The 26,164-nt window shown below is 49.5% G+C and overlaps 1 protein-coding gene across 3 annotated transcripts; it reads right to left on the minus strand.

The window, feature by feature from the left end:
- Positions 1-537: 537 nt before the first annotated feature.
- On the minus strand, positions 538-23,791 carry CUNH6orf89 (chromosome unknown C6orf89 homolog). 3 transcript variants are annotated; one of them, XM_057404914.1, is made up of 8 exons: positions 23,770-23,791; positions 19,531-19,738; positions 17,746-17,911; positions 5,341-5,495; positions 4,907-5,028; positions 3,481-3,607; positions 2,697-2,820; positions 538-2,325 (listed from the first exon to the last, which is right to left on the minus strand). In XM_057404914.1, the coding sequence occupies exons 2-8, from the start codon at positions 19,717-19,719 to the stop codon at positions 2,240-2,242; spliced, it is 969 nt and encodes a 322-aa protein (XP_057260897.1). In that variant the 5' UTR covers positions 19,720-19,738; positions 23,770-23,791; the 3' UTR covers positions 538-2,239. The 3 variants fall into 3 exon arrangements, with proteins under 3 accessions (XP_057260897.1, XP_057260888.1, XP_057260881.1); XM_057404905.1 differs by lacking the exon at positions 23,770-23,791 and adding an exon at positions 23,454-23,566; XM_057404898.1 differs by lacking the exon at positions 23,770-23,791 and adding an exon at positions 20,064-20,087.
- Between the last annotated feature and the right edge of the window lie 2,373 nt (positions 23,792-26,164).

A 26,164-nucleotide genomic window follows, 5' to 3' on the forward strand; every position in this document is an offset into this window, starting at 1 on the left:
AACCTGCCCGGGAGCCCTCCCCTTTTCCCCCAGTCTAAACAGCAAGCACCAATAGATCCGTTTTCTCTGCTTCTTCCCAAAGGATCCAGACAGCCACAATGGCTTAGGCGGGACTCACAAAGCACAGGCATTTCACAGACACTTTGAGAATTGTCTCTGCAGCTCTTACAAGTTACATTCAAGGACACTTGGAAGTGGCAGCACCACCAAAGCACCCACAGCCTCCACAATCATAGGCCCAGCAGGTTTTGCCCATAAGCATCTCTAACCAAAGGGCTCAGGTACAACCCGGGTGAGAGGTGAAGTCACCTCATCAGCCTTTGAATTTGACTTGAGAAGCTGCCAGAGTGTAAACAGCAACAGTCACTAACGAGGCCCTAATTCTGCCATCACCAAACCCCCAAATTTCCATTAACTAAGACCCAGGCTTTAAGAGGAGGGAGAGGAGGAGGGGGGTGTGTGTCTTGGCATGTACAAGATTGCACGTAGTGTCACAAGTGGAAAACATCCCCCAAGCATTAATTATATTGATGGCAGTCTTATTAATCCAATTCCCTTTAATATTTTGTCACAAATTAGATCAGTTCTTTCCTGTCCTGACTCAGTCACACTCTCCCCCTTCGGTTCTACCAGACCTGCTGTGTGTTGGTGCAGTGTTGAGGGCCATGCATCCAGACTGACACAGGTCCTGGGGCTGCTCTCATTTGTTTACAGGAGAAAACTAAGGGTTATGCATAGAAATGTTTGTAGTGTCAAGGCCTCAGACTAAATTCTTTGGAGCAGGAACTGTCCTCTGCCTTATCCTCGTACAGGAGCCAGACGTGGTCATCCCACTTGGCAGCTTTTGTCAGAGTTTACTCGGACCAGTGCAATGTTTGCTCCCATTCTCCTGGTCTCACTCAAAAACAAAGGCTGGGCACACAGTTTTCCAACCTGTCATTTCACATGTACCTAAAGTATTTACAGAGGAAAAGGTTCTTGCTCCTGAGAACAGAGTTAACTCGCTTTCAAACAAACCCCCTCCCAATTCCATATTAACAAGTGTGAGAATATATCCTGAACCCCAGCCCTGGCCTGGCAGTTCAGCCCTGACACATCTGTAAATGATCTTCCACAACAGGATCAGACCCAAAGGATCAGACTTGGAAGAGCCCTCAGCATCCACAGCCTGCAAACACTGAAACTGAGCCTCTCTCAGGGCATTGCTGAGCAGTGCTCGAGCAACAGGAAGCAAGTGAAGGCAGCTTGGAAAGGACTCAGGAAAAACCAACGTTCACTCTGACAACAGAGTTCCAGGTCTGGATGGAGGCAACGCAAAAAAACACCAGGGACAAGGAAGTTTTCAGGTGCTCCTGTAGGTACTCTGGGCGGGGGACACAGGCAGCACCTCCCAAAGCAAGGAGGAAACAGTGGAGCAGCCCTTGTGTCTGAAGTGCAGAATCAGGAGATGGAACCTGCACAGAGCTGCTCTGCCCCCAGTCCCGTCTCCATCCAGAATTACGAGGCCCTCAGCACCACCAGCACAAAACTTGCCTTGGTATGTTTGTAGGAAAGGAGGTGGGGAAAGAAAAAGCACAGTTACGATTTGACTCACTCATAACCTGCTGACAGAGAGCCGCAGGAGAGGGGTCACAAGACACAAAGAAGAGGCCTGAACAGATTATTTTGGTACAAGAATGATGCTGAGGGTCTCTGCCCTTAGGCTGCAAGGGTCATCTCAACCCTGGAGCATGGAGCAGAGATGGGCTTTATGGGGCACACCACTGAGGCACACAGCTGCGAATGTGATGGAGATAGGGTGAAGTTGGAACACATCAATTCATTCCCTTTATAGAGCTGGCCTGACAAGACAGGCTCAAAGCTTCCTCCTCAGGAGGAATGTACACACAAGTGTTACACACCCCCTCCACTCCCAAACCCCCCAGGAAGTTTCAGAAGTGCCATAGTCCAAAAAGGACACAAAGTGAATCTCATCCTGAGAAATCCTTTTGCTGCAAACCCAGGGCTTACCTGACAGGACAGGGAAGATCATAAATAGCTTGAGCTTCTCCCAAAATACATTTGGGGAAAGGCAAAGAATTACCTCAAGGGTCAGGGAAACAGTCCTTTTTAAACATTGTAAACATGCAGGGTGGCAAAGCTGCCTGCCCCAGCTCGATTCTCTTGCATGACATTGCCTTGGCTTCAAAGCTGAAAGTCTTCTTGTCCTGGATACAGCTCTGTTCTCCCACCCATGTCCTTAGCTAGCAGCTCCATCACAAATCACTGCTGGCTCTGTCCCTTTGGCCATGAAGCTCATCATCCAGTAATCTGCGCTGGCATAACCTTTGGGAGAGGCAATGAAGAGGGTGTATTAGATGAATCCATTCTTAATGACTGCACCGATTCCCATCAGGTGCTGCAGGTATGCAGAAGCTCTTTGGAAAGACACTGCCCTCTGTGACACACTGGGTTTGTGATACCCAGCAGAGCGTCGTGTCTTGTGCAGCCCACCCTGCTCACTTTTCACACTGAATGTCACATGTGTCCCATTCCAGGATGATCTCTGTACTGGCACAAGCAGGTACACACCAGTTTGGAGGTGGTAATGGAACACACCACCTTCTCAGGTGTCACACAGCAAAGACCCAGCTGGAAGCAGTCTTCTGACACCAAGGGATCTTCCAGACCCTGCATACTATAACACCAGTACTCACCCAAATCTCCAGCTTCCAGCTCCACCTTGAACATCTCACAGTGTTCTCTGCACTTGTCCAGAGGTACAACAGTCAGGGTGAGCTGTCCACTTCCAACAGCAAAGAGGCTGTGCAGACTGTAGCTCTAGGATGAAAGAACATTGCAACAGCTTTGCCAGCTTCTCTTGGGTCTGTCTGACCAAAAAGGGGGCAAGTCTCTGCCCTGCAGCAAGGTGACACAGCACAAACCACAGCTTTGCTGCTCCTCCCAGTTACCAGTAGGTCATACCTGAGCTCAGCTGCATGCAAGGTTCCTACTCCCATCTCTGCCAAAGGCAATACAGGCTCTTTGCACCCACAAAACCCACAAGAAAGCAGGAGGAGATCAGGCTGGAAGCCTCAAGTGTCACTACCTTCAGTGAAACACCTCGATGGCAGGTATCTCAGAAGGGTGAAACTCACTGCCCCAAACAGCTCCTACAATGCAACTCTTCAATGAATTCTGTCCAACTGTGCACAAAAAGACTATCCCCTCACCCTGAAAGTGAACAGAGCTTGCACACCACTTGGGCATCTCTAACTGCTGAGGGAGACGGGCCTGGTGTACCACCTGCACAAAGCCAGACAGCTTCTGGGTGGCACAGCAATCTTGAGATGTCACATTACACAGGGATGGACAGAACTCTAACCCCTAAACCCTTCTTGCCAGGATTGCAGCAGCTGAGAATGTCCTGCAAATCCCCCAGAGACTTGGAGGACAACTAACAGTCAGGAGATAATGTCTCTGGGATGAATTTCTTCTCACCTTATTCCCCAGATCTGGATGGCGGATGAGGAAGCAGCTCTCCAGGGACACTGCCTTGGGGAAGGACAGCAAAGAGGAAGCAGGGAAAAATTCCTGAAGAATCCGAGTTTTATTCACAGATTTGTTCCTAAACAAAACAACCCATATTAAAGAAATATCTTACAATGATAATGCTTGTGTTTAAAAGACTATTTTCTACTTCTTCACAAATATTCCTGCTTGATGAACAGCATGGCAACCCAGCCCCAGGAGCAAATTTGACTTCCCAGCTTCTAAACCTGTGCTCTGTCTTATCCCCTTCTGTAGCAGGACCACGCAAACAGGGAACAAAGATCATGATGGATGCCTCAAGTTAACTTCCCACCTCCTTCCCTTAAAATGATCTGAGTCATCAATCATATCCGTTAATTACAAAGATACAGAGGTGGTACTGGACACAACCATAACTGAAACCACATGGCAAGGAGGGGGAACACAAGTCTATTCTCTAGGCCAGGGAGCGTAACTGGAAAAGGCAGGGTGGGGATTGTTATTTTTCCATCTCAGTCTAGTGACATGATTAACACTCCTGTACCCTGACCATCTGTCTACCAGTGCTGCGGACAAGAAGCGCAGCAAGAAGATCCCATCTAAGGCACAGGCTCCACCATGACCTTCTCCAGGTCTGCTTGAACCATGCTCCTCTGCTCATACAAACATGCCAGGAGCTGCTGCTGGCTCCTGTGAAGCTCCTGCTCCATGCCAGGAGGCACCTCCTCACTCTCTCCTCACCCTTCTCCACATGAAAAGATGCTGCTGGGTTGCTCTGTAACCTTAAAGAGCTCTGAATTGTTCACATAGCTCAGAGCCACACTAAAGGCTTTGGGAAAAAGCTTTTGGTTAACAGCAGCTCAGGATTAGGGTGGGCCATTTTTCCTGCACGGGACCAAACACAAACTGCTTTCTGCTACTCCTCGGTGTTTTGCAGAAGTCATGGTACCCCTTCTCAGCAACACTAACGGTGGAGGATTTCCACTGAGCAGACAGAGGGGATCAGAGATGTAAACCAGTTGCCTCAGGTGATCAGACCACAGCCCAGATGATTAATGTATGGCCTGAAGAACAAGACCGAGCAGTTACTGGATATTTTTATCTTGCAAAGGGAACAATATGTGAAGTCCCAGCCACAACACTCCATTTTTAGTGTAAACCTTCTCCTTGGGTTACATCAGTGCTAGCAAGCAGAGCCCATAACCCACTGCTGTTCCCCTGCTCAGTGTGAAAGTTGAAGTACAGCTTGCAAGCTCCTGGTTGTTCATATAGAGTCACAGAATTAACTACGCTGGAAAAGACCTTTAACATCATCAAGTCTAACCAAGGCAAAGAGGTAGGACACCTCTGCAGAAAGGATGTGTATCATCTATCATATGTTTTGTCTTTAACTCACCAGGGAAGGAAAAATGGGCAGCTCCACAATTCAGCTGAGTTTTCTTCTATTATAACCTCTGCCAGTTTTGGATCCTGAGACTGAAAATGTTTGATTTCTTCATAGGAGAGATGCTGCCCTGTCTTAAATGACACAAACCAAAGATAGAAGCTGTGCACCTGATGTTCCCCCCACTCCCATCTCCATCCTGCCAAGGAACATCCAAGAGGGACAGCCATCTAGACTGCTGTTTCCAACCACATCAATTAGTCAGAGGAACAACTTGCTAAGGATGCAGAGAGCTCCTCACCCCCTGACATCTATTGACTGGGGCTAAATGTTCTCTTAGATACATGTTCTACCTCAACCAGCAGTATGTAGTTGAAAATACTGGCCAGGGGTCTTTGGTTGGTGAGTTTGGACTAATCATCCAGCCTTACAAAGCCCTGCATTACCTTGATTAGAAAAGGCTGAGGCCTCTGGAGCTTTTCTGATAGTTCTCCAAAGTCTGTCACTATCTGAAGGCTTTTCACAGCAGAACAGACTGTGCAGTTTGCAGGAAGCGTAGAAGTGTTCTGCCTGCAACCTGCTGCCCACCAGTCCTGGCATTCTGGGAACGAAACAAGAGAAACGTGGTTAATAAGACCAAAAATGAAATGGAGAGACTTGATGATAAACTCATTATCCCGAATATGAAACACTGAGATTTCTTATAGCTTCTAATGGCTGTAAGTTACTCAAAAAAGCAAGTTTCCCCAGGCAGGGAACTCATCACAGAATGTTTCCAGCACAGGTTGAAGATGCTGGAGATACAGCTCAGAGTTGGGAGAAGCTTTATGGAATTGCCACTTCTCTGTACATACAGGCTAAGCTACCCCTTCATTATGGACAGGAGAGTGGCAACTGCCACATATAGTGCCATTCAAATGAAACAAGTCCACAGGCACAAGAGGAATCCACACATGTGATCGAGGAGACATTCAGAAGACAAAATTAAAGACCCTGGTTGAAAAGAGTAACCCTCACAGGGTTAGAACTGGTGCCATGAACCCTGAAATCAGCCCCCTTTACTTCTGCGCTAACTTCTCTGTCCTGGGCAAAGCTTTCCCAGTTTCTGATGTGCAAAAGAAACCAGGGAATGCAGGATCTCACCAGGATGTGCTGCTGCTCTTTCCATTCACACTGACTTGAAGATGAAACAGGGAGAAAAGTCCCATCACGAGGAACCCCTGAACCACAGCTATATCCATTTTCAATCCCAGAAATCGTTGTTACACCACAATGGGCTGAACAGGCCTATAATTCATGTTACATCTTCAAACAGCCAGCTTTTATGTGAAACCATGACTTGATGCCTCCCTCCTCCAACTTAACAGCCATCCCAGCACAAACCAGTAAGTAACCATTAACAGGAACCACATGTTGCAGCACGGAACAAACAGGACAAGGATCCCTAGGAGCAGCTGCCACACTAAAAGGTTGTGGCTCTAAGTTCATGACAGTGATAGCCCTGGTTCTGCAGCTTTAATCCAATGGGGAGATATAAAGTGTCCCTGCCCATGAGAGGGGTTTGGAACTGCATGATCTTAAGATCCCTTCCAACCCAAAGCATTCTATGATTCTAGGTTTAACTCAGGCAGTGGCAGCAAACCCACCCAAGTGGGATTGTCAGGGTGGGTCAGGAAAAACCCAAGGCCGGGGATACATTTCACACGGAACATCCAAAGATCTGTCCTCAAAACAGACCCATCTGTCCTGTATGGTGCCAGCACATGTCAAATCAGCTCATGACAAACCAGCTCATGTCTCCTGGCCATCGCTGCAGGCCACCCACTCAGAAACAGAGTGGATGGGAAAGGAAAAGGGGGGAAAGAAAAGACAGTGAAGGCTGTCTGAAAAATGAAGTTGGAGAAATGAGGATGCACAGTGGGTTTTAGAGGGAAAAAGACCCTGCACAGCCTGTTACTGCCATGCCATGGTGGTTTCCAGCCATGCTCATGCTTCTCTGCATGGGCTGTAACTGATGAACAGCACTTAACAGGAAAGCTTTTGTTTTACTTCTCCTTCTGACATCCGCAACAGACAACAAGGAACATTACAGAGGATTTAGGTTCACTGGGACGTAACAGCAAGGAGCAGATTGGGATTCATTTTGCTTTTTTCTTTCTATTTCCAATCTACTCCCAAATGCTGCATTTCCCACCCCACTGCTGGGATATGGACTGAAAGGGATCAGGATGTAATTCCTAATCTTTCTGGAAGACACGACTACACTGCTTTCAGGGAATAGGGTAAAAAGGCAAAAGAAAGTGTAAAATCCTTATTGGAAGCAGAAGTCCCACTCCCATGAGAACCTGCTCCAACCTACTTTCCCTCCCTGCTCACAAGAGAAAAAAGAACATCTTTGTTCCCCTGCCTGTAAAAAGCTTCAATTTTACAACAACAAAACAACTCAACTCACAAAAAACAGCTGGTCAGGGACAGGAAACAAAAGGCTGAAAGATCTCACCAGAGGAAGGGCAGTTGCCATGAAGAGAACAAGAAAACTTATCTTACGGTCTCTTACAGCGGGAGCAGCAATACTATAATTTCTCTCTGGGCAAAACTTAAGAAACCTCATCCCAGAGCATTAAGCACAGTTGTCCCTACATTTTCTCCCTGGGCTCAGAGCAGGACCCCACATAAGGGGATGCAAATCAGCTTGACAGTACAGAGCTTGATTCCTCTTTTGAGCCAGGCTGGGATATTTGCATTCTCAATTGCTTGATTCAGGAGGTGATTTCTTTGCCCCATGAATAACCCAAGCAGAACACAGTTGAGACGCATTTCAAATGCTGCAAGTGGGGTTGTGGGATCTCTTTTTTTTTGTTGGTAATTAATCTTTTAGATTGATTGCTGAGGGTGTTAGTCTGTGCACCAGCATGTGTGTGACTGGCATAACAAGTACGGGCAGCGAGAAGCGCCTGCCCTGCCCATGCTGCGAGGGAGAAGAGACTGGGGAAAGGAGAGGGCACTCAGCTGCACACTGAGGACCACAGCAGGAGTGCATGGAGGATGCTGATTCCCTCTCCATTACCCTCCCTGCATTCCTTCTACATTATCACCCTGCCCAGACACCCTGGGGGATTGCTCCGGGTTAAGCCGAGCACTGTCTTGTCGGCACACACAGTCTGCTTGGAGACTGAAAAGATGCATTCTGCATCCCAGTGCAAGCGTCACACCACGGGCCCATCCACTCACACTCAACCACTGAAGTGCTGGGTGTGTGCAACCATCCCTACGGAGCTGAGTGCAGGAAAGCAGCTGTAGGATTGACACATACAACTATCCATCACGCAACACAAGCACAGGCCAGTCCCAACACACCTCTCCTCCCTGCTTGTGCTTTCTCACCCCCTTTTGAGGGGAACCTCAATTCCCCATCAGTCAGACCTACCTAATAGTTGCTTTTATGCTTTGTTATCTCTTCAGAAGAGCCGTCTTCTCCCCTGTGTCAGGAGAGCTCCTAGCAGAGGTAGTGCTGGGGACTTCCAGCTGCTAACACAACACAGATGAAGAGATAACAGAATTCCTTAGCACACATCTATGATTCATGCGAGAAGTTTATGACTGTACTTCCCACTATGCAGAAAAATAATAATTCTCAATTTACAATCCGTTTTAAAGGAGTACTCCTCCCTTCTTGGCCATTTTCACAGAGGATTTCCCAAGTTCTTGGCTGTCCCCAGAACGAGAGGGGTGTGTGAGCACAACCCGAGATGCTGGGTGTGGACGATCAGATTGGAAGCTAAGAGGTTACTGAGAAGATCTGGCCCTGCTTCTGCCCGTTGCAGCAAAGCAATAAACCCCATGGAAACTTGCCCACATAGATCTGAGGCTGCTCTGGTCTCTTCAGAGACCATACAGAGGGTGAAATATCAGTCTGCCTCTGCAGCAGGTTCAAAGCCTTTGCTTTGAAGGGGAACCCTTGCCTCCTGCAGGATACACAGAGCCAAAGGCTGCTTCTGACCCTAATGAAGTGTTGAAATCCATGTCCTGCACGTAGAACTGCAGGTGCTGAGGCAGCTGCTGGCTGCCCACAGAGCTGGTTTACTTCCCAGCACTCAGGACTGCAAGGCTGAAGAAGCAGGAAGCCTGAGGAAGAAGGCAAATGACAGCTATATCTGCACAGGAGTGTCTGCCCCAGGGGAAGGGACACTCCCCCAAATCTTCACAGTCCCCCAGTTCTGTCCTTACCTGTTGTGGTCGCTACTGTCACCCATGATAACTAGAAGAAAGCTCCCCAAAGGGCTGCCTAATACATTAAGCAGTTCCACAACCGCAAAATTTGGTTCCAAATGCCCGATTTCTCTTTCCTAGGACAAAGCTATTCCCCAGTTCCCACCTTATACCTCACTAGGGACCAGTGTTAGGAGTATCCAACTTCAGCAAGCCCGGGATGAACACAGGGTTCTCAAGAAAGACTGGATTGCACACTGGGTATTCACAAGACATTTCTTTGTCCAGGTCCATTGTGCAAGCCTGGCTGTTCCATTAACACCCACAACACTTCTGGACTGTCCCTCACAGAACCAATTGTACCATCAAGGTAGGACAGCAGGAAAATCTCAGGGCTCTCAGAAAGCACGACCAGCTCTATACTCGCCAATTCAAAGGTAGGCTCAGGATGGGGGTGGGCTCAGCAACTCATTTATGGTGCCACACTGACAGCCACAACCCTGTTACTATGTCCTAGATCCAACAGCGAGAAGATGCTGATCTCCACTTTTACAATATCACCCCACAGCTGCACATCTGTAAAAGTCAGGGGATTCTTTTTAAGGTAGATCTGAAGAAAAACTTCAAAGGAAGGGGTTAAGACCTCAGCCTACCCTCTGCTGTCTACGACCATACCTTCCCTTGCCCAAAGGGATGCTTCATGGATGCAAATCTGACAGTCCATGGGATACCAACCTCTTCTATTTATTTTCATAGTGAAAGCCCAATCACAAGCTGGTTCTCATGCTTACACAGGGCAGAGATTTTTAGGAGACATTCAATCCCGCCTGTAAGAGTCCCAGTATCCTGGGCTGCATCAAAAGAAGCATGACCAGCAGACCAAGGGAAGGGATTCTCTCTCTCAGCTGCACCCTGGCAAGACTCTACCACCAGCATAAGAAAAGCCCCCAACATAAGAGGGACATGGAGCTCTTGAAGTGAGGCCAGAGGAAGCCATGCAGGTGCTGTGAGGGCTGGAGCAGCTCTGCTCTGGAGCCAGGCTGAGAGAGCTGGGCTGGGGCAGCCTGGAGAAGAGAAGGCTCCTGAAGGGGAGACCTGAGAGCAGCTCCAGTGCCTGAAGGGGCTGCAGGAAACCTGGAGAGGGGCTTGGGACAAGGGATGTAGGGACAGGCCAAGGGGAATGGCTTGAACCTGCCAGAGGGGAGACTGAGATGAGCTCTGAGGCAGAAGCTCTTCCCTGTGAGGGTGCTGAGGCGCTGGCACAGGGTGCCCAGAGAAGCTGTGGCTGCCCCATCCCTGGCAGTGTTCAAGGCAGGGGCTTGACAGGGGGGCTTGGAGCAAGCTGCTCTAGTGGAAGGCATCCCTGCCCGTGGCAGGGGTTGGAACTGGATGAGCTTTAAGGTTCCTTCCAACACAAACCAGCCTGTGGTGAAGAGCCCACAAGATGCTCTGATGTCCAACTACTGTCAGCACAGAAGGGCCACAGCTCTCCCTCCAGCTGGACAGATCTACCTTCCAGATGCTGTTACAGAGCTTTCCATTCTTTTAAGGACAGGAATTTGCAAGGTTTAGCCTTTAACCTTGAAGTGATATTGCAGCCCATAACCCACTGTTACTGCTTTGACAGCCAGCCTATGCAAGGCCAGGTTGTACCAGAGCCTGAGATACAAGTAGCCACTTGCCACCCTGGGACCACTGCACACTTACAGATACTATACTCCTTAAGTAAATAGCTTTTTACTTGTTGTTCTATGAAATTGCAGCAGGATACACTACATGCTTATCATCATGCCCCCTTTCCCAGATTTTATGCGAAGATAAAGCAATTTAGACATGAATTCATGATCACAATCTATAATGTGGGAAGATCTCGTCATTCTCACACAGACAGAAATGAAGAGCTGCAGTTACCGTGTGGCACAGTTCAGGAGACATTTGGAGCACTTCGTTGCAAACCCAATGTTTCCCAAGCTCCATTTTGCTGAAATCTGTCACCAGCCTAAAAACTAATTCAATCATTTGTAATGTCATGTCAAAGTCAGGCTCAACGATGGGTTCCTGAGCAAGTCAGACAGGAATCATAAGGAATGATTATTAATTACAGTGTGGAAGTCCTGATTAAGGAATGCATCACAGTGGGGGTTTTAAATATACGCTACAAAGATGGTCCCTGTTCAGCACAGGTTCCTCGCTTCTTTCTCATATTGAACTTCTTTGTAGCTCTGAGTATATTTAATACATTTATGTCAGAAGAAAGCATATCCCAGCTTGGTTCACCACATTTTTAGGAACAGCCAGCAACAAAATAACAGCTACAATAAACCCACCAAGAAACCTTTGTTTTTGTTCTGGGTAAAAAGTCAACAGCTCAAAGAGCTGCTCATTCATTCCACTAATGGGTAACGGCTGCTCAAACAACCAAAGGAGGATTAGTCAACCTCTAGCAAAGCACAAAAGTGATTTTGATCCAACGAAATATTGTGAAATCAAGTCTGCCTGGCCCAGCCCGAGAGGAACACAGTCCTCTGGGGTGAAAGAGCATTATTTCCAGGAGAAATCTGCACCTACCAATCTAGAGGGCAGGGACCAAGCCGTTAGGAAAGCCTCCAAAGTCCACTCCAGCCTGCACTTCTGGTTACTGCCCTGGAAGTCAACTTGTGCTGTGCTGACAGCGTCTGCACGAGCAGTGTGGCTCAGGGCAGCAGCACGATGCCAAAACAACTCCCTCCCACTTGCTGCCACTTGCCTGATGGTGGCTTCAGTCTGGATGTGTCTGTGTCACTAGTGCAGAGGGCTCTGCTGGGTCGCTGAATGCCTCTGCAACAGGCCATGGGTGGCACGCTCTCTTTCCAGGAAAGCAAACCCACCTGCTCCATAAATGAGGAACTAAGAGATTCTGAGAGCATCAAAATATAGAAGCAAAAGGAAGAGTTCGTGTTCCACATTACCACAATGATTTGCAGTTAGTTTACTGTCAGCAAATCCAAATAAACAGTCCACTGGTTGAACAGAGGCCAAAGCAGTATATGAAACCAGCTTGGCACCACCCTGCGCTGCAAAGTCAGCCTGGTTTTTCCCCTTTGGACAAGCCAACACATGTTTGTCGGTCCCTTTCAGGCTGTATTATAAAAGTGTTATTTAGATACTCATAAAAAAGAACAGATAAACTGGCAGCTGTGTGGCAATGGGAGCAAGCCCTGTGCAGTGCTGAGCCCACATCACACTCACATCCAACACTCACATCCACCTCAAAACACCCCAGCCACCGGAGCGGGTGCATGAGAACATGCACAAACACAAGAGCAAACCAGCTTGACTTTGCTTAAGAAGAAACAAACAGCAAGATCCTTTGTGAGCAAAGGGAGAAGGTTTGCTGAAGGTAGCAAGCAGTTAGAAATCAGATCCTGCTTTACCTCCTAAGCCACCTGGTTGTGCAACCCTTTTGTTCAGGCAGGACTGTGTTCCCTGGGCTCACGCATCACTGAACCCAGCAGCTTGGATGCAGCATGGGCTGCAAAACCCACAGGGAAAGCCCAGCTGAATACCTGGGGGCTCAGGTCTCGCTGGGCTCAAGGAGCAGAAAGTCCACCCTTGGGGAAGGCGGGCACACTGGCTGCTCCCTTTCTGCACAGAGCTGCACCAAGGATAAACACTGCAGGGCTGCAGCAAGAGGGGAGGAGCGTGAGAAGCAGAGAGAAACGTGGCTGCCTGCAAGGGGTTAAGATCAGAAAGAAGATAGGACCTGGCCAGGGGCCAAGGCAAGCCTTCAGCTGAACTGAAGGTGGCCAGCCAAGAGGCAGAGGCTGCTGTCCTCTCCCTGTAACCCAGCCTCCTGTGACCTGTCCCCAACAAACAGCTCTCACGCCCACCAGGCCCCTGATGTGACAGTCACAGACCATTCACAAGGTGCTGCTTCAACACTGGTCCTCCACAGCTGTTTTCTCCAAAATAGATATATAAATCCCATAAACACAGTTTTAGCCCTACTGGTCCAGGCAAAAAGGGATATTTAATATAAGGAACCTTCTCCAAGCTGGGGGGAACTTGCACAACACTGAGATACATGTGTGCTTGTGTCTGATTTGAGGTGTGCTGAGCAGCTACTGATCCAGTTGATTTTGAGCAGTGCAGCGTACGTGGTCAGGACCAGGGCGCATTATTAGAAGCAAAGTTGGATTTTCTTCAAGGTCATTACAAACCCGTCTATCAATACACGTGGAGACTGTCACGTTGTTGGATGAAAGCCTGCTCACCACCCATGACCTGCTCTGCTGAGCTGCATGGAGTGAACTTAACCACAGGCAGACACAGAAGTTAATGTGAGAGCAACTTCAGGGTCTGCTCATAATGTCACTGCTCTGTGTGGCTGGCAGGGAACAGTCATCAACCAGCCAACACCAAAACTCAGCTTTATATATTGAGAAAGCTAGAAGCACGCCACAGAGCTGTGAAGTGAAGAACCTTTGGAGAACAGAGTAACCACTACTGTGGTTTGAAAATTTCTATTACTAGAAAGAGAAAATCCCTTTTCATTTGGCTCCGATTACTACAGACTTTGGGACCTCATTATATTTCTTCCCAATGCTTTCAGGGGAGAGGGAAGTAGTTGTACCCCTACTTTGCACCGGAGAACTGAAACACAGAGGGAATGCCATGGGCAGGGATGCCTCACACCAGACCGTGTCACCCAAAGCTCTATCCAAGCTGGCCTTGAGCACTGCCATGGATGAAGCATTTACCACTTCTTTGGGCAGCCTGTTCCAGGGCCTCACCACACTCACAGGGAAGAACTTCTTCCTTAGATCCAACCTGAACTTCCCCTGTTTCAGTTTGAACCCATCACCCCTTGTCCTATCGCTACAGTCCCTAATGAAGAGTCCCTCTCCAGCATCCTTGGAGCCCCCTTCAGACACTGGAAGCTGCTCTGACGTCTCCATGCAGCTTCTCTTCTCCAGGCTGAACAGCCCCAATGTTCTCAGCCTGGCTCCCTGTGGGAGGTGCTCCAGCTCCTGATCATCCTTGTGGACTCCTCTGGACTTGCTCCAACAGCTCCATGTCCTTCTTATGTTGGGACACCAGAACTGCACCCAGTGCTGCAAGCGGGGGTCTCATGAGAGCAGAGGGGCAGGATCACCAATCTTAAAAGTCCTTTCCATTCCAACCCTAATCATTCTATGATTTGTCAGCCTGTGTCAGAGCAAAGATTCCAGCTTACATAGGCCTACTTTCTCCTTCCAACAGCACTAGAAAGCCTTGAGTTAACCCATATGCCCACTCAAAATCCAGTGTTCCTTACAGCAAGTAAACCCTTGAGATCTGCAAACTCATCATGTCCCTGAGTGTATGTGAAGCACTGATCCACCCGGCTCACCCTGCATGCTGCAGTGGCAAGAGGTGCTTTCCCAGCCCGGAGCAGGCAGTGGGACCCAGCACTGGGGCTCTCACAAGCTCTGTGCAAACACAAGCTCCGGAAGAGCAAATGCAAACCACATTTCCACAAAAACTCTTCCCCAGCCAAAGGGACCTCGATCCCTAGTCCTGGGAAAACAGCTGAAAGAGAGACACAAACTCCAAACCCAAGGGTCCAAGAGTCAGCTTTGAAGAAACAAAGGGCAGGAACATTAGTTTTAACATGAGAATTGATCCGGGGGAGAAAGCAGCAAACAACAGAGCAAAGAGACAGGCAAAAAGGAAATTTACTTTGGACCTAATCCTACAAACTTAACACAAGAGGAGCAGTGTCCACAAAGCACTCTCACCTCAGCTGCTCAAAGATCCACCCACAGCCACCGACAGACAGCCCTCGTCATCCACAGCATGGCTCTTGGGGTGGAAGGGATGAGGGTGAAGGTGAGAGTGAAGGCAGATCACCCTGAGCTGGAGGGAAAGGGGAGCAGAATCCTGCAGCCCTGCTCTTCCCAAAGCCTAACCATCACTCTAACATGGAGCTTTGCCTCCTGGAGGAAACCAGGTATCTGAGCTCCCCTTGTTCTGCAACACAAACCTGGCTGCTCTGCCCACACCTACCAGGGGAACCGGCTCCATCCTGCAATCCTGGAGACAGGAAAGCTGCTCCAAGCCTGAGCAGGCTCAGGAGGAATAGCACAGCCCCAGGCCACTGCCCCTGCCTGCTCAGGCACTTGGAGGAAGTGAACTGGACCACCCATGTGCCCACACTCACTACGGCTGGGCTCTGTCCATACCGAGCTGAGTGGCCAGGGATGTCTGCCAGCACTGCCGGTGGGCCAAGGCAGCCTTCAAACTGCTACCAGGAGGCTTTCAACAAGAACAGCTCAAGCTGGATTTGAACTGGTGCCCAAGCGCAGAAAGCTCCAAGTTTAATCCTCAGCCCCCTCAGAATCTTCATCTCCCAGGATCGACACAGAGAAAGGAAGAGGAGTCTGTACAGCGAGTCCTTTCTTAGCAGTTTTCTCTGCTGTTCAGTCTCTTGCACAGTGCCTTCTCCTGTGCAGGAGAACCTGTCCTCTTTGACACCTTTGTTTCTGGGACCGAGTTGGGGCTGAAGACTGTGCCCATGCTTTCTAACAAGGCTGGATCCTCTGTAGTTAAGGGGCTAACAGGCTCTCCAGTGTCCACCTCTGCTTCTGGAGATTCCCATGAAGAAAGGTTGTCTGGTGATCCTGTGATTGTGGCCATTGAGGTCTGGTTCAGCCCCTGGTACCTTCCCAGCCTTATGCTCACATTAACAAACAGGATGGCAAGATGTAGCTTTACCCCTTCCCTTCAGCAGAAAAAGCCAAAATTAAAGGCAAAATATTTCATTATACACAAGGCAGGGCTGAAAGAGAGCTTGGGAGATCACTCAGCCCCATGACATGAAGCTCCCTCTTCCAGCTCCCTGCGGGATGCAAGCTGTGAAGCTGACACCAGTGCTGCTGGGACAGCCGGACACTGGGACAGCCCTGGTGGCTGCAGCTCCCTGCAAGAAGCCGGCACATGAGGGATTCCCACAGGAACCCAGCCAAGGTTCAGGCTGGGTGCTGCACTTCCATTCCACTAGCCAGGGACTAGCCCAGATCCTTTTGCTGAGGCAGGACCAAAGTCACCCCAGCCATCCCAAGCAAATCTGTTAACTGGGACATGCTGTGTTTTCCATGCAACCCAATACTGTTGGAAAAACAGAGTGGGAACTGCCTTGTCCCCTCATTTCCCCAGGGCTGGCTTGCTGCCCACCCTCTTGCTCATCACTTCAGAAGAGTTCCAGGACTCATGGAGGCATGAGGGATTTTATATACATTTAAACAACCTTGCATCCTTCCTCTCCATCCATCCTGCTGTCCCAAGGAACCTCCCTGGGCTCTTCCCATCCAAGGGCGCTCTGCAGCATCTGAAGGAAGAACCTGTCAGCTTTCTCCACAAAATTCCACTGAACAAATACAAGCATTAAAGTGCCCATTGATTTGCCTCCCCATACAGAAGTGGAGGGGTGTTCACTTGTGTCAATGCTGACATGGAGTAAATAAGCAGGCTAGTAATGTCAAGTGGCTATCAGCCATCTCCTTGCCTTTGTTTTTTCCTCCCTGTGAGAGATCCCAGTGTATAAGGAAGGAGAGGAACAATGGGGATACCCCATCCCACCCCTACAACCCGAATCAACAGCAATCCCACATGTCAGCGGAAGAGAGGGAGACACAAGAGAAAGCACAGAACAGCGCCAGCACTTCAGGGAGCCCTTTTTAGCTCCAGCAGGAAGGTCAGAGCCAGCCCAGACAACTCTAACACAATGAGCTGCCCAAGCTAAATATAAACCCTTGGAGGGCATGGAAACAGGAGTTTGTTTTTACAGTGAGCTGCGAGAGGATCAACATTGTGCCACATCTCTGCCCAAAATAATTCACAGCTTTATCATTACTGACAGTCTTTGTGTTTTATCAGAGAGGCTGAGCCCATGCTCACACCCCTTTGCCAGCCTCAGTCAGTGGAAATGATTAACTGAGAACAAGAAATACTCAAACTTTTCCATTTCTATTACACCAGTCTAGGAAAATCTATTCTGTTCCTGTCCCATGATGTGTCCACCTCAATAGGGAGCTGCTTATCTCCCTTCCTCACACACACACATTACCCTTAATCCTACATTAACTGCTATAAACACTGGCTCTCAAGCCCACAGTCCTTTCCCAATACTCCACTTGGCAAAAACTACTTTTCCTTAAACCCGGGTCACATGCTGAGGTTTCTACCCTTTGCTCACAGGTATCAAGATCTGGTTGATAAAGTGGTTTTGTTTGCTTACTTAGAAAAAGAAATAGAAAGGGTGACATTTACCCAGCATAACTATCTCAGATTCTCTGAACTGCAGAGATTTTTAGAGGAAGGGGAACTCTTGTGGAAGAAAAAACCCTGAGGTAAAGAAAAGCAGGGAAAAGGGAATGTGCAAGAACAAAATGATGAAGGCAGAGATCAAATATACCTCAGTGAATGGAAGGAAAAGAGCCCTAGCTAGAATTCAGATTGCTATTTTTAAGTACAGTGGTAGGAAGAGAGAAAACCATGGTGCCATGCCAGTAACACATTTGTTATTGGGTGCTCAGGGAGACACTCAAACGATTTTTATGGCTGATATTTCACTTGGTATTTCTTGTGAGGCTTATGTTAGAGCAGAGAAATCATTTCCTTACTCTCAAGCATGTACTTCTTGGCAATAGGCAGAGAGAGCAGCCGGATGTGACCGATGAGGGAGCCCCAGGCATGGGCTCTGGAGAGCGGAGCTTCAGGCGGCAGCGGGCTGTATGGCTGGATCACAAAGTAAACAGTCAGCAGCACCAGTCCCAGGGTGAGCAGGCCCTAAGAGAGAAAACAGGCACAGAATTTATCACAGTGCAGCCAGCAGATGCATCTTCAGAACAGGACACACCTCTGGCTGCTGTCAAAGGGTTGTGGCTGTGCACCATAAGATGAACACTCCAATTTTTTGCTGTGGCTGCTCATTCAACTGCAGTGCTATTTATGTACACAGAGTTGTCACTCTTGTTTTATTGGTAGGGCTGTCCAAGGACGAAATTAAGCAGCCTTCAAACCCCAGCTACACAACTGTGTTCGTGGATTTTAGCACTGTAAGCCAGCACCAGAGCAATGAGGATTATCTACAAACAGTTCCCATTCCTCCAACCTGCTTAGATCAAAGCTGGCACTACTGCCATCCCTCTTTGCACTGCTGCCACCCCTCTTTGCACTGCTGCCACCCCTCTTTGCACTGCTGCCTCCCCTCTTGCACAAGGTTTTCAAGGCTTTGTGCAAACATTCGTCAAGCCTCAAACCACTTTGGCAGAGTTGGCACCACTCCCTCCTCCATATCACAATCCCAAATAAGCCTTAAAGAGACGACATGACACATTTCTCAACTCCCCAGACAAAGTCAAAGTGAACCTACAACAAAAACAAGAACAGAAGCTGAAAGTTCAAGTTATCAGTTTCCTGCCTTATTTTACAGCCTTCTATAGGATGTGAGGAAGAAAGTTTGATTTTTTTTTAATAGAAACCACTGAGTGGATTTAAAGGCAACACTAAAATATTACTGGATATTACACCAGTGGGAAGGTTGTCATCCTTGTTGCAGCAAACAGCTCAAACCTAGCCAACAGCAGCATCCTTTCACCCACTTTGCAGAGCTTTTCACAGCATCTTTTAGTTAACCGCCTCAAACATTTTTCTAGCATTGAGCAGCAAGGCAACAGGTTTAATTTATAGACTAGAAGGAGAATAAAGACAGGTAGAAGCTTGTGATAGGGTCAGAAACAGAATCTGTATCTCTTCATTATTCAACCCTGAATTTCCTTCCTTCCTTCCTTCCTTCCTCACACTTCCTCTGAGGGTGCTGACACTGGGAATCTTTGCCTGAAGGATCAATGCAAGTCTCATTCTTTAATAATTTCAGGAGAGGAAGGTGTTGACATGTTAAATTTTCAGCACACATGAGCAATTTCAAAGCTCAGTCAGCTGCCTTCTGCCTTCAAACCAGCTCAAGGGATGCAGGAAGCTGCACTTCACAGCTTTTTAAATTAAGAACTTGGGAAAATTCATCAAGAAAATGCAATGGGAAGTGAAAGGCTCAGGTGCAAAAGGAGAACTCCAACCCTCAAATGGTCTGTGCATGCACAAAAGACATGGAATCATAGGATGGTTTAAGTAGGAAAGGACTTTAAGATCATCAAGTTCCACCCCCCCTGCCATGGGCACCTCACACTACACCATGTCACCCAGGGCTCTGTCCAACCTGGCCTTGAACACTGCCAGGAATGGAGCATTTACCACTTCTCTGGGCACCCTGTGCCAGCGCCTCAGCACCCTCACAGGGAAGAGCTTATGCCTTGTATCTAACCTGAATTTCCCCTTTTTTCAGTTTAAACCCATCACCCCTTGTCCTATCGCTACAGTCCCTAATGAAGAATCCCTCTCCATCTTACCTTGTAGAGAGCCACTAAGACAGGATACCGCGGAGGTCCCCTTTGGGGTTCATTCCTTTCCAAGAGCTGCCTGATGAATTTCTCAATGGCTTTTTCTGACATCCCACACTGGTGGCCAGTCTGCCTCACTAGATCAATCGTCTCTGAGAGCTTGTCATAAATGCTGAGCTCGTTGGACAAAAGCTCCATGGCCTCCGATGAAAAATCCCTGTGGAGAGATCCAGTACGTTAACAGAAAACACACTGCAGCTGCACAGCTCAGCACCAGCATGTGCAGAGAAATCACAGGAACACCCCAATGCCCAAGCAAGAAACCTCTTCACAGCTAAAGGCACACCATTTAGCTGCAGTCCCAACAATCTCTGCTCGTCCTGTATCTCCCAGGGACCTAAAGAAGCCATGAAATTTCCTGACAAGAGCAGAACTGCCTGAGATCCGCAGCTTATGTAAATGAACAAAGCTTCCCAGAAATCAATGAAACTCCAGTTATTCATCTATTCCAAATGAATCCATCCTATAAAGTGATTGCTCACCAAGTACAAAAGCCAGCTATACAAAGCCGATCGTCACACACAGCAGCCAAGCTAAGCTCTCCTGCAGCGCAATGTTAGTCGCTTAGTCTAACATAGATTTGTTTTCATTAAATCCCCTGTCAGCAATAGGACCAGGAGAGGGGAATAAACAATACGTATGGGGCAAAGTTCAACAATTTAAAATTTGTCTCCATTTTTGCAACCTTATGTCCAAGCCAACTGATTATTGAGTAACGGTAACATGATAGCAGCATGCTCTGCAGGCAGTGAAAGCTCTTGGGCCCCTCTGAGTTTGCCTGCAGGACGTTCACATGCAGAAATGCAGCAGGAATTGCATTGTGAATCCAAGACAGAGACAAAGAACCATTTGACAGCAAGTTATTTCCCACCATGAAGCTTGTAGGAACACATCTATGAGCAATCAATATTTAGATGCCAAAATAAGAAATGAGTTCCTCTACCATTCCCCTCCTCATGTGCCACAAAGGCAGAGCGTCGTGGCACCAAGAACAGCAGATGGGCTGAAGAAAAGATGCAAAGAAACTGCTGGACAGGCTAATAGCCACCAACGGGAGGATCCCATTGTTAGAGAGACATTTTGCTTTGGAAAAACACTGCTGGGGAAAGGAGCATGTGCGAGGTCTTGTTTTGCCTCTTGTTTCTGAGCTGGGAAAATCTGAACCTGATCAAACTGGGACAACAGAAACTTTCTGGGGAGCAGAGTTTAGCAAGGCATTGCCCTCAAAGCTCAGGCTGAGGACCAGCATGTAAAAACACAAGCAGCACAGAATCCCAGACTGGTTTGTGTTGGAAGGGACCTTAAAGCTCATCCAGCTCCAGCTCCAGCCCCTGCCACGGGCAGGGACACCTTCCACTAGAGCAGCTTGCTCCAAGCCTCTGTGTCCAACCTGCCCTTGAACACTGCCAGGGATGGGGCAGCCACAGCTTCTCTGGGCACCCTGTGCCAGCGCCTTAGCACCTTCACAGGGAAGAGCTTCTGCCTTACATCTGATGATATACATGATTCATACACCCAGCTCACTGCTGAAAATGGAAATCAGGCCCCTGTCCCCCTTTTACTCTAAATACTACCTCACACCAGGAGCCATCTCGTGAACACATTGTGCAGCTTCACCCAATTCACCAACTTGCTCAGTGAAGTCTGTTACTGCACCATGGGAACTGTATAACTACCTGCATGGGTCTGCTCTGCACACGCCTCACAGCACAGCGTTTCAAAAGCACAGATCCATTCGGCTCGCTTGAGAACAAGCTGACAAGTGCTGCATAACTGCTACCAAACTTCAATTTGCTGTGCTGTAAGTTGCTCTGACTGCTCCCACAGCACAAACCAGCCATAAATGTATGTATGTATATACATCAAGAACTAAGATTCTCTTGTTTGGCAACCAAACTTGAAGTATTATTTGCCTTTAAAAAACTGGAGGACAGCTCCACCCCTAAACCATGGGTTCCTACAAGTCAGAACCCAAACAACGGCATTTTTAATACCTTTTTTCCTGCGATGCTAGGTACTCTCATTAAAAACCAAACCCACTTTTCAACAGGGCTACCAGCTTCAGCAACTGCTTCCCCCCCCCCAGCCCCCCCGATCAACTCCCTGTTCTGCTTCTGCACATTTGTTTATACGATCCCATGGTGAATCAGATCAGAAAAATGATGTGCCTGCAAAAGAACCCATTTGTTCGGCCAGCAGCAGCCTGAGCACCCAACTCAAGCCGTTCGTGTCAGATGTTGTATTCACATTAGTGCTAGATTTCTAGCCACAGCCTTAGAAAGGCCAGGAGAGTAAAATGCCAAATTAAAACCTAACCCCAAGCAGGCAAGGAGAACATGCCGCACTGCTTTGCCAGGTTAATGAGCTACCGACATTCCTTGCATTCCACACAAATATTTGTCCCAGATCTTCCCACCTGAGCGGCCCCATGGGCTACCAAAGCTGCCCCAAAGCAGGTTGGATCCTAAATTCTCTGAGACAGGGACCTTTTCTTCTTGCCTGTAAAGCACCTGGCGTGCACTTGACTCTGTAAAACAATGCATTGCTTTTCTCCTCCGTTCATGTAATGCCGTGATTCACACAACAAGCAGGGGCCAGCACATCTGCGGGATATTTAACGTCCTCTTCCCCCTCCAAGCTTTTGCGATTACTCTAGTTGCCTTGACACTGCAGCTGGCCTTCTAACTGGTCTGCGGGGTTATCTAGCTTCCTCTGGCTGTCGTGTGCCAAAGCTTTCGCCTGTGAAGCTCTCCCGTGTGGAATTCCGGCAGATTTCACAAGCTTCCAGCATGCAAGGTCTGCCTGCTCTTGAAACAATCATCCCATACAGAAATGGTGCCAAGCACAGTGATTTCCCCCTTTCCGAACAGCAGAAACATCCTACCTACGGTGATGAAATGCTGAGATACATCCCGCTTCTCCCACCTCTACCTTTGTATTCAACCCTGAGCAACACCTTTGTATTCAATCCCTGCAAGTCACAGATGCTAAAAACCCAGCACAGCCCCTTGACAAACTCAAAAGTAACCCACGTCTTCAGCTAGGAAACCAGGCATTACGCTCCCACATTGTTTTGAGAACAGATGAGGCCTTAAAAACCAAATAAAAACCTATTATTTCCCTTCCTATCGCCACAATACAGCCGACAAAATAATAACAACAGACTACTGTACCCTCTTCACCATCACACACACACACTGAGCGAGCCTTATCCCTTGCAAACAGCAGCCCCTCAGAGCCAGGCCTCTTCAACTCAGGCACCCATCTGCTATCGTATTCCCTTATGGACTCCACCACCCTGGCAGGAATAAGCAGCTCTCCACACACGTAAGCAGCAGCAGCTCTCAGCCTGGAGGGTTTCCACGCAAGGGCCCAGCTCTTGGCCCCGATGTGTGCTGGGTGTTCAGAGCCAGGCTTTGCAAAGATGAGTATTTAGAGAGCAGCGCTGTCGGGGGAGTCGTTAGAAGGGAACGGTGCTCGCCTTGCTGCTGCACCTGAAACAGCGACACAAAAAGGATCCGGCCCCTGCTTCAGCACCGCTTGCGCGGCCTCCCTCAGCCCTGCTCGGGGGCTCAGGTCCCAGCCTCAAGCCCTGCGGAAAGGGACGGGCCCCGGGAGCGCCCTCGCTCCTCTCAAGCGGCAGCTCCAGCCGGGATGATTACATTGCTTTGCAAGTCAATAAACTGGAGCAAAAACCAGCGCCCACCGCCACCGCCGGGCGCCTGCCGAGCGCCTCGCTGAGGCCCGGGAGCCCCCCCAGGCCCGGGCCCGCAGTGAGGGGCCGAGGCCCGGCCGTGCCCGCTGCTCCAGGCACCCCCTCCCCCCCCCGGACCCCCGCCCCGTCCCCCCTCCTCAGCCGCCCCCAGCCTCACCCCGGCACCGCCCGGCGGCTGCCCCGCTCCGCCGCCCGGCTCCGGGCTCCTCCCGCCCGCGATGGAGGCGGGACGCGGGGGCCGGGCCGCCGCTTCCTGCTTCCGCCATGGCCCGGCCCGGCCCAGCGCCCCCAGAGCCACCCCCGGCGGCACTGAAGACCCCCCCAGCACCCAGGTACCCGCTCCCCCGTGGGCCTGAGACACCCCCCCAGCACCCACCGGAGCCCAGAGTTCCCCTGCAATGCCCAGCTCCCGTTTAAGCCCAGAACACGGGGACCCCCGGCCCCGTATCCCTGCGGCACCCCCCAGCACTTACCTGAGCCCAAGGCCACCCTTAACTCCCCCAGCACCAACCTGACCCCCTCCCATTGCCCACAGACACCCCCAACACCCACCGGAGCCCGCAGCACCCTAACGCACCCCGCCCAGCACCCACCTGAGTCCATGGGTACCCTCAACACCCCCCAGCCCCTGCCTGAACCCCCAACACCATCAGACCCCACACACACCCCTGAACCCCCAGCACCAGCCTGACCACCCTGAGACCCCCCCAGGAGCCCCAAGTCACACCCCCCCCAGCACCCACCTGAGCCCATGATCACCTTGAGACCCCCCCAGCACCTGTCTGACCTCCCACATTACCAAAAGACCCCCCAAAACTAAGTCCTCAGCATCCTCAGACCTAAATCAGCACCTTCAGACACCCCCCACCCCAGCACCCCTGAGACCCCCCCAGCACCTCCAATGCCTTTCATAGCCAGATCCACAGCACCCATGACACCTCTCTACCCCCCAACATCCATCCACAGCACCCACCCCTCAGCCCTTACACCCTCCCAAACCCTACAGCAGCCCCACCGGGCCCATTTACCTCCTCCAGCTCTGCTGAGCTGCCTTTGTGCTCCCCAACAGACCCAGCCAGTGCCCCCCAAGCCCCGCTTACCCAGCCCCTTGGGGACATGGGTGTCCATTCCCACAGCTCAGTGACAAGTGGTGACCGTGCACAGGGTGTTAACCCACTAAAAAGCATGGGAAAACCCTAAAATGTATGGGAAAGGCCTGCAGAAGTAAAGGGCTGGCGGATGGAGCAAGAGGAGGTCTCCAAAGCCACCCCTGACATGAAAAGCTTGGAAGAAATGAGGATTGAGGGGTCTCAGCCTTACCCAGCCCCCCGATATGGGCTTCAGTCCTTAACTGCAGTTAAATGCATTTTCAGTCGGCAGTTGGTTGTGGCTGTGAGGGTTTTTTCTGGTATCTCCCCAGTCCCTTTGGAGCCTTGTTTAAGTTCTTGGCCTCAACAACTTCCTGCAGTGATGAATTCTGCAGTTGAGTTAAACACTGCGAGAAGAAGTACTTCCTCTGATCAGGTTTGAACTTCCTGCCCCGTCCATCCCAGCGCGGGAAGCGCGATGCTCTCCGCATCCTGATTTCCCTGCCTTTCAAGGGGAATGGGGGGAAATTCAGGAGACGCTGTTGGGTGAGACCCGAAACCCAGGGGCTGGGACACTGGAAGCTTTGGCTGATGATTTGTTCTGACTTAAGAGCTCGTCTGGGTTCTCTGCTTTCAAAGTGGAAGCATCAAAGTGAGATGGTGGCAAACGCCCGCTGAGCTTGGGCTGGTATCCGAGATCTTCTGAACCTGGGTTTGGCTGGGGCAGCTGCTCTAATTCCTGTGGAGTGCCTCAAGCAATTACAAATGGCTCGAAGGGAAGCAGCCCGATTTTAAACCAGAATTCCTGTGGTCCAAACAAACATGCATTTCCCTCTTGCTATTAATATCTCAGCCCTTGATCTTCCTCCAAACGCTCATGCATGCGTTTAACAGCTTGCAGAGGAGCGGTCCATTGGATTCTGGAGTGGGAAAGTTTACTGGGATTATGAATTATTAAAGGTGAAAGATGCTTGCAAATGCAACGCCCTGGCCATACTTCCCAATATCCTTTATCGCCTTCCTGGCATTTCTCTCAACCTGGCAATGAAAAATCCATTTTCAGGTTTGGAGGGGAGCTCTGGAGTGGAGTTAACACTTGTTTTATGCTTTGGGCACAAACTCAGTCTGTAATTTCTAGTGGAATTAGACAGACGTTTCTTTCTGTTTGCTGTTCTGGGAAGCTTTTGTTTCGCAGATCTTTCTTCTGGGCCCTTTCCAAGCTCCTTGTTTCTTTCTTTGCAGAAGCAGTGTTGCAGTTGGAAGGTGTTGCTGCATTTGCTGCCATCTAATGGGAGAATCAGGTTGAGACATGGGAGACTGAGATGAGCTCTTAGGCACAAGCTCTTCCCTGTGAGGGTGCTGAGGCGCTGGCACAGGGTGCCCAGAGAAGCTGTGGCTGCCCCATCCCTGGCAGTGTTCAAGGCCAGGTTGGACACGGGCTTGGAGCAAGCTGCTCTATGGAAGGGGTCCCTGCCCGTGGCAGGGGTTGGAGCTGGAGGAGCTTTAAGGTCCCTTCAACCCAAACCAGTCTGGGACTGTACGAATTCAGCCTTGGCAAAGTGTGCTTGGAATTACATTATTTAAAGACAAACCAGCAAAGCAGAAATAGTGAAGATGGGCCCAAACACCAGTTAAAAAAAAAAAAAGCCAGAAAGATCCCCCAGATACTGAACCCAGGCACAGCTCTCAGCTGAGGAACTCTTCCTGAGGAGCTGTGATCTTCAGGCTGCTCCCACTTCTCCATCAGTAAAATATCTCAATAATGAAATATGGTAAAGAC

Source organism: Pezoporus wallicus, unplaced genomic scaffold, assembly GCF_028554395.1.
Source record: "Pezoporus wallicus isolate ANWC-B61680 ecotype Strahan unplaced genomic scaffold, APGP_CSIRO_Pwel_v1 contig_5863, whole genome shotgun sequence".
Taxonomy (NCBI): domain Eukaryota; kingdom Metazoa; phylum Chordata; class Aves; order Psittaciformes; family Psittacidae; genus Pezoporus; species Pezoporus wallicus.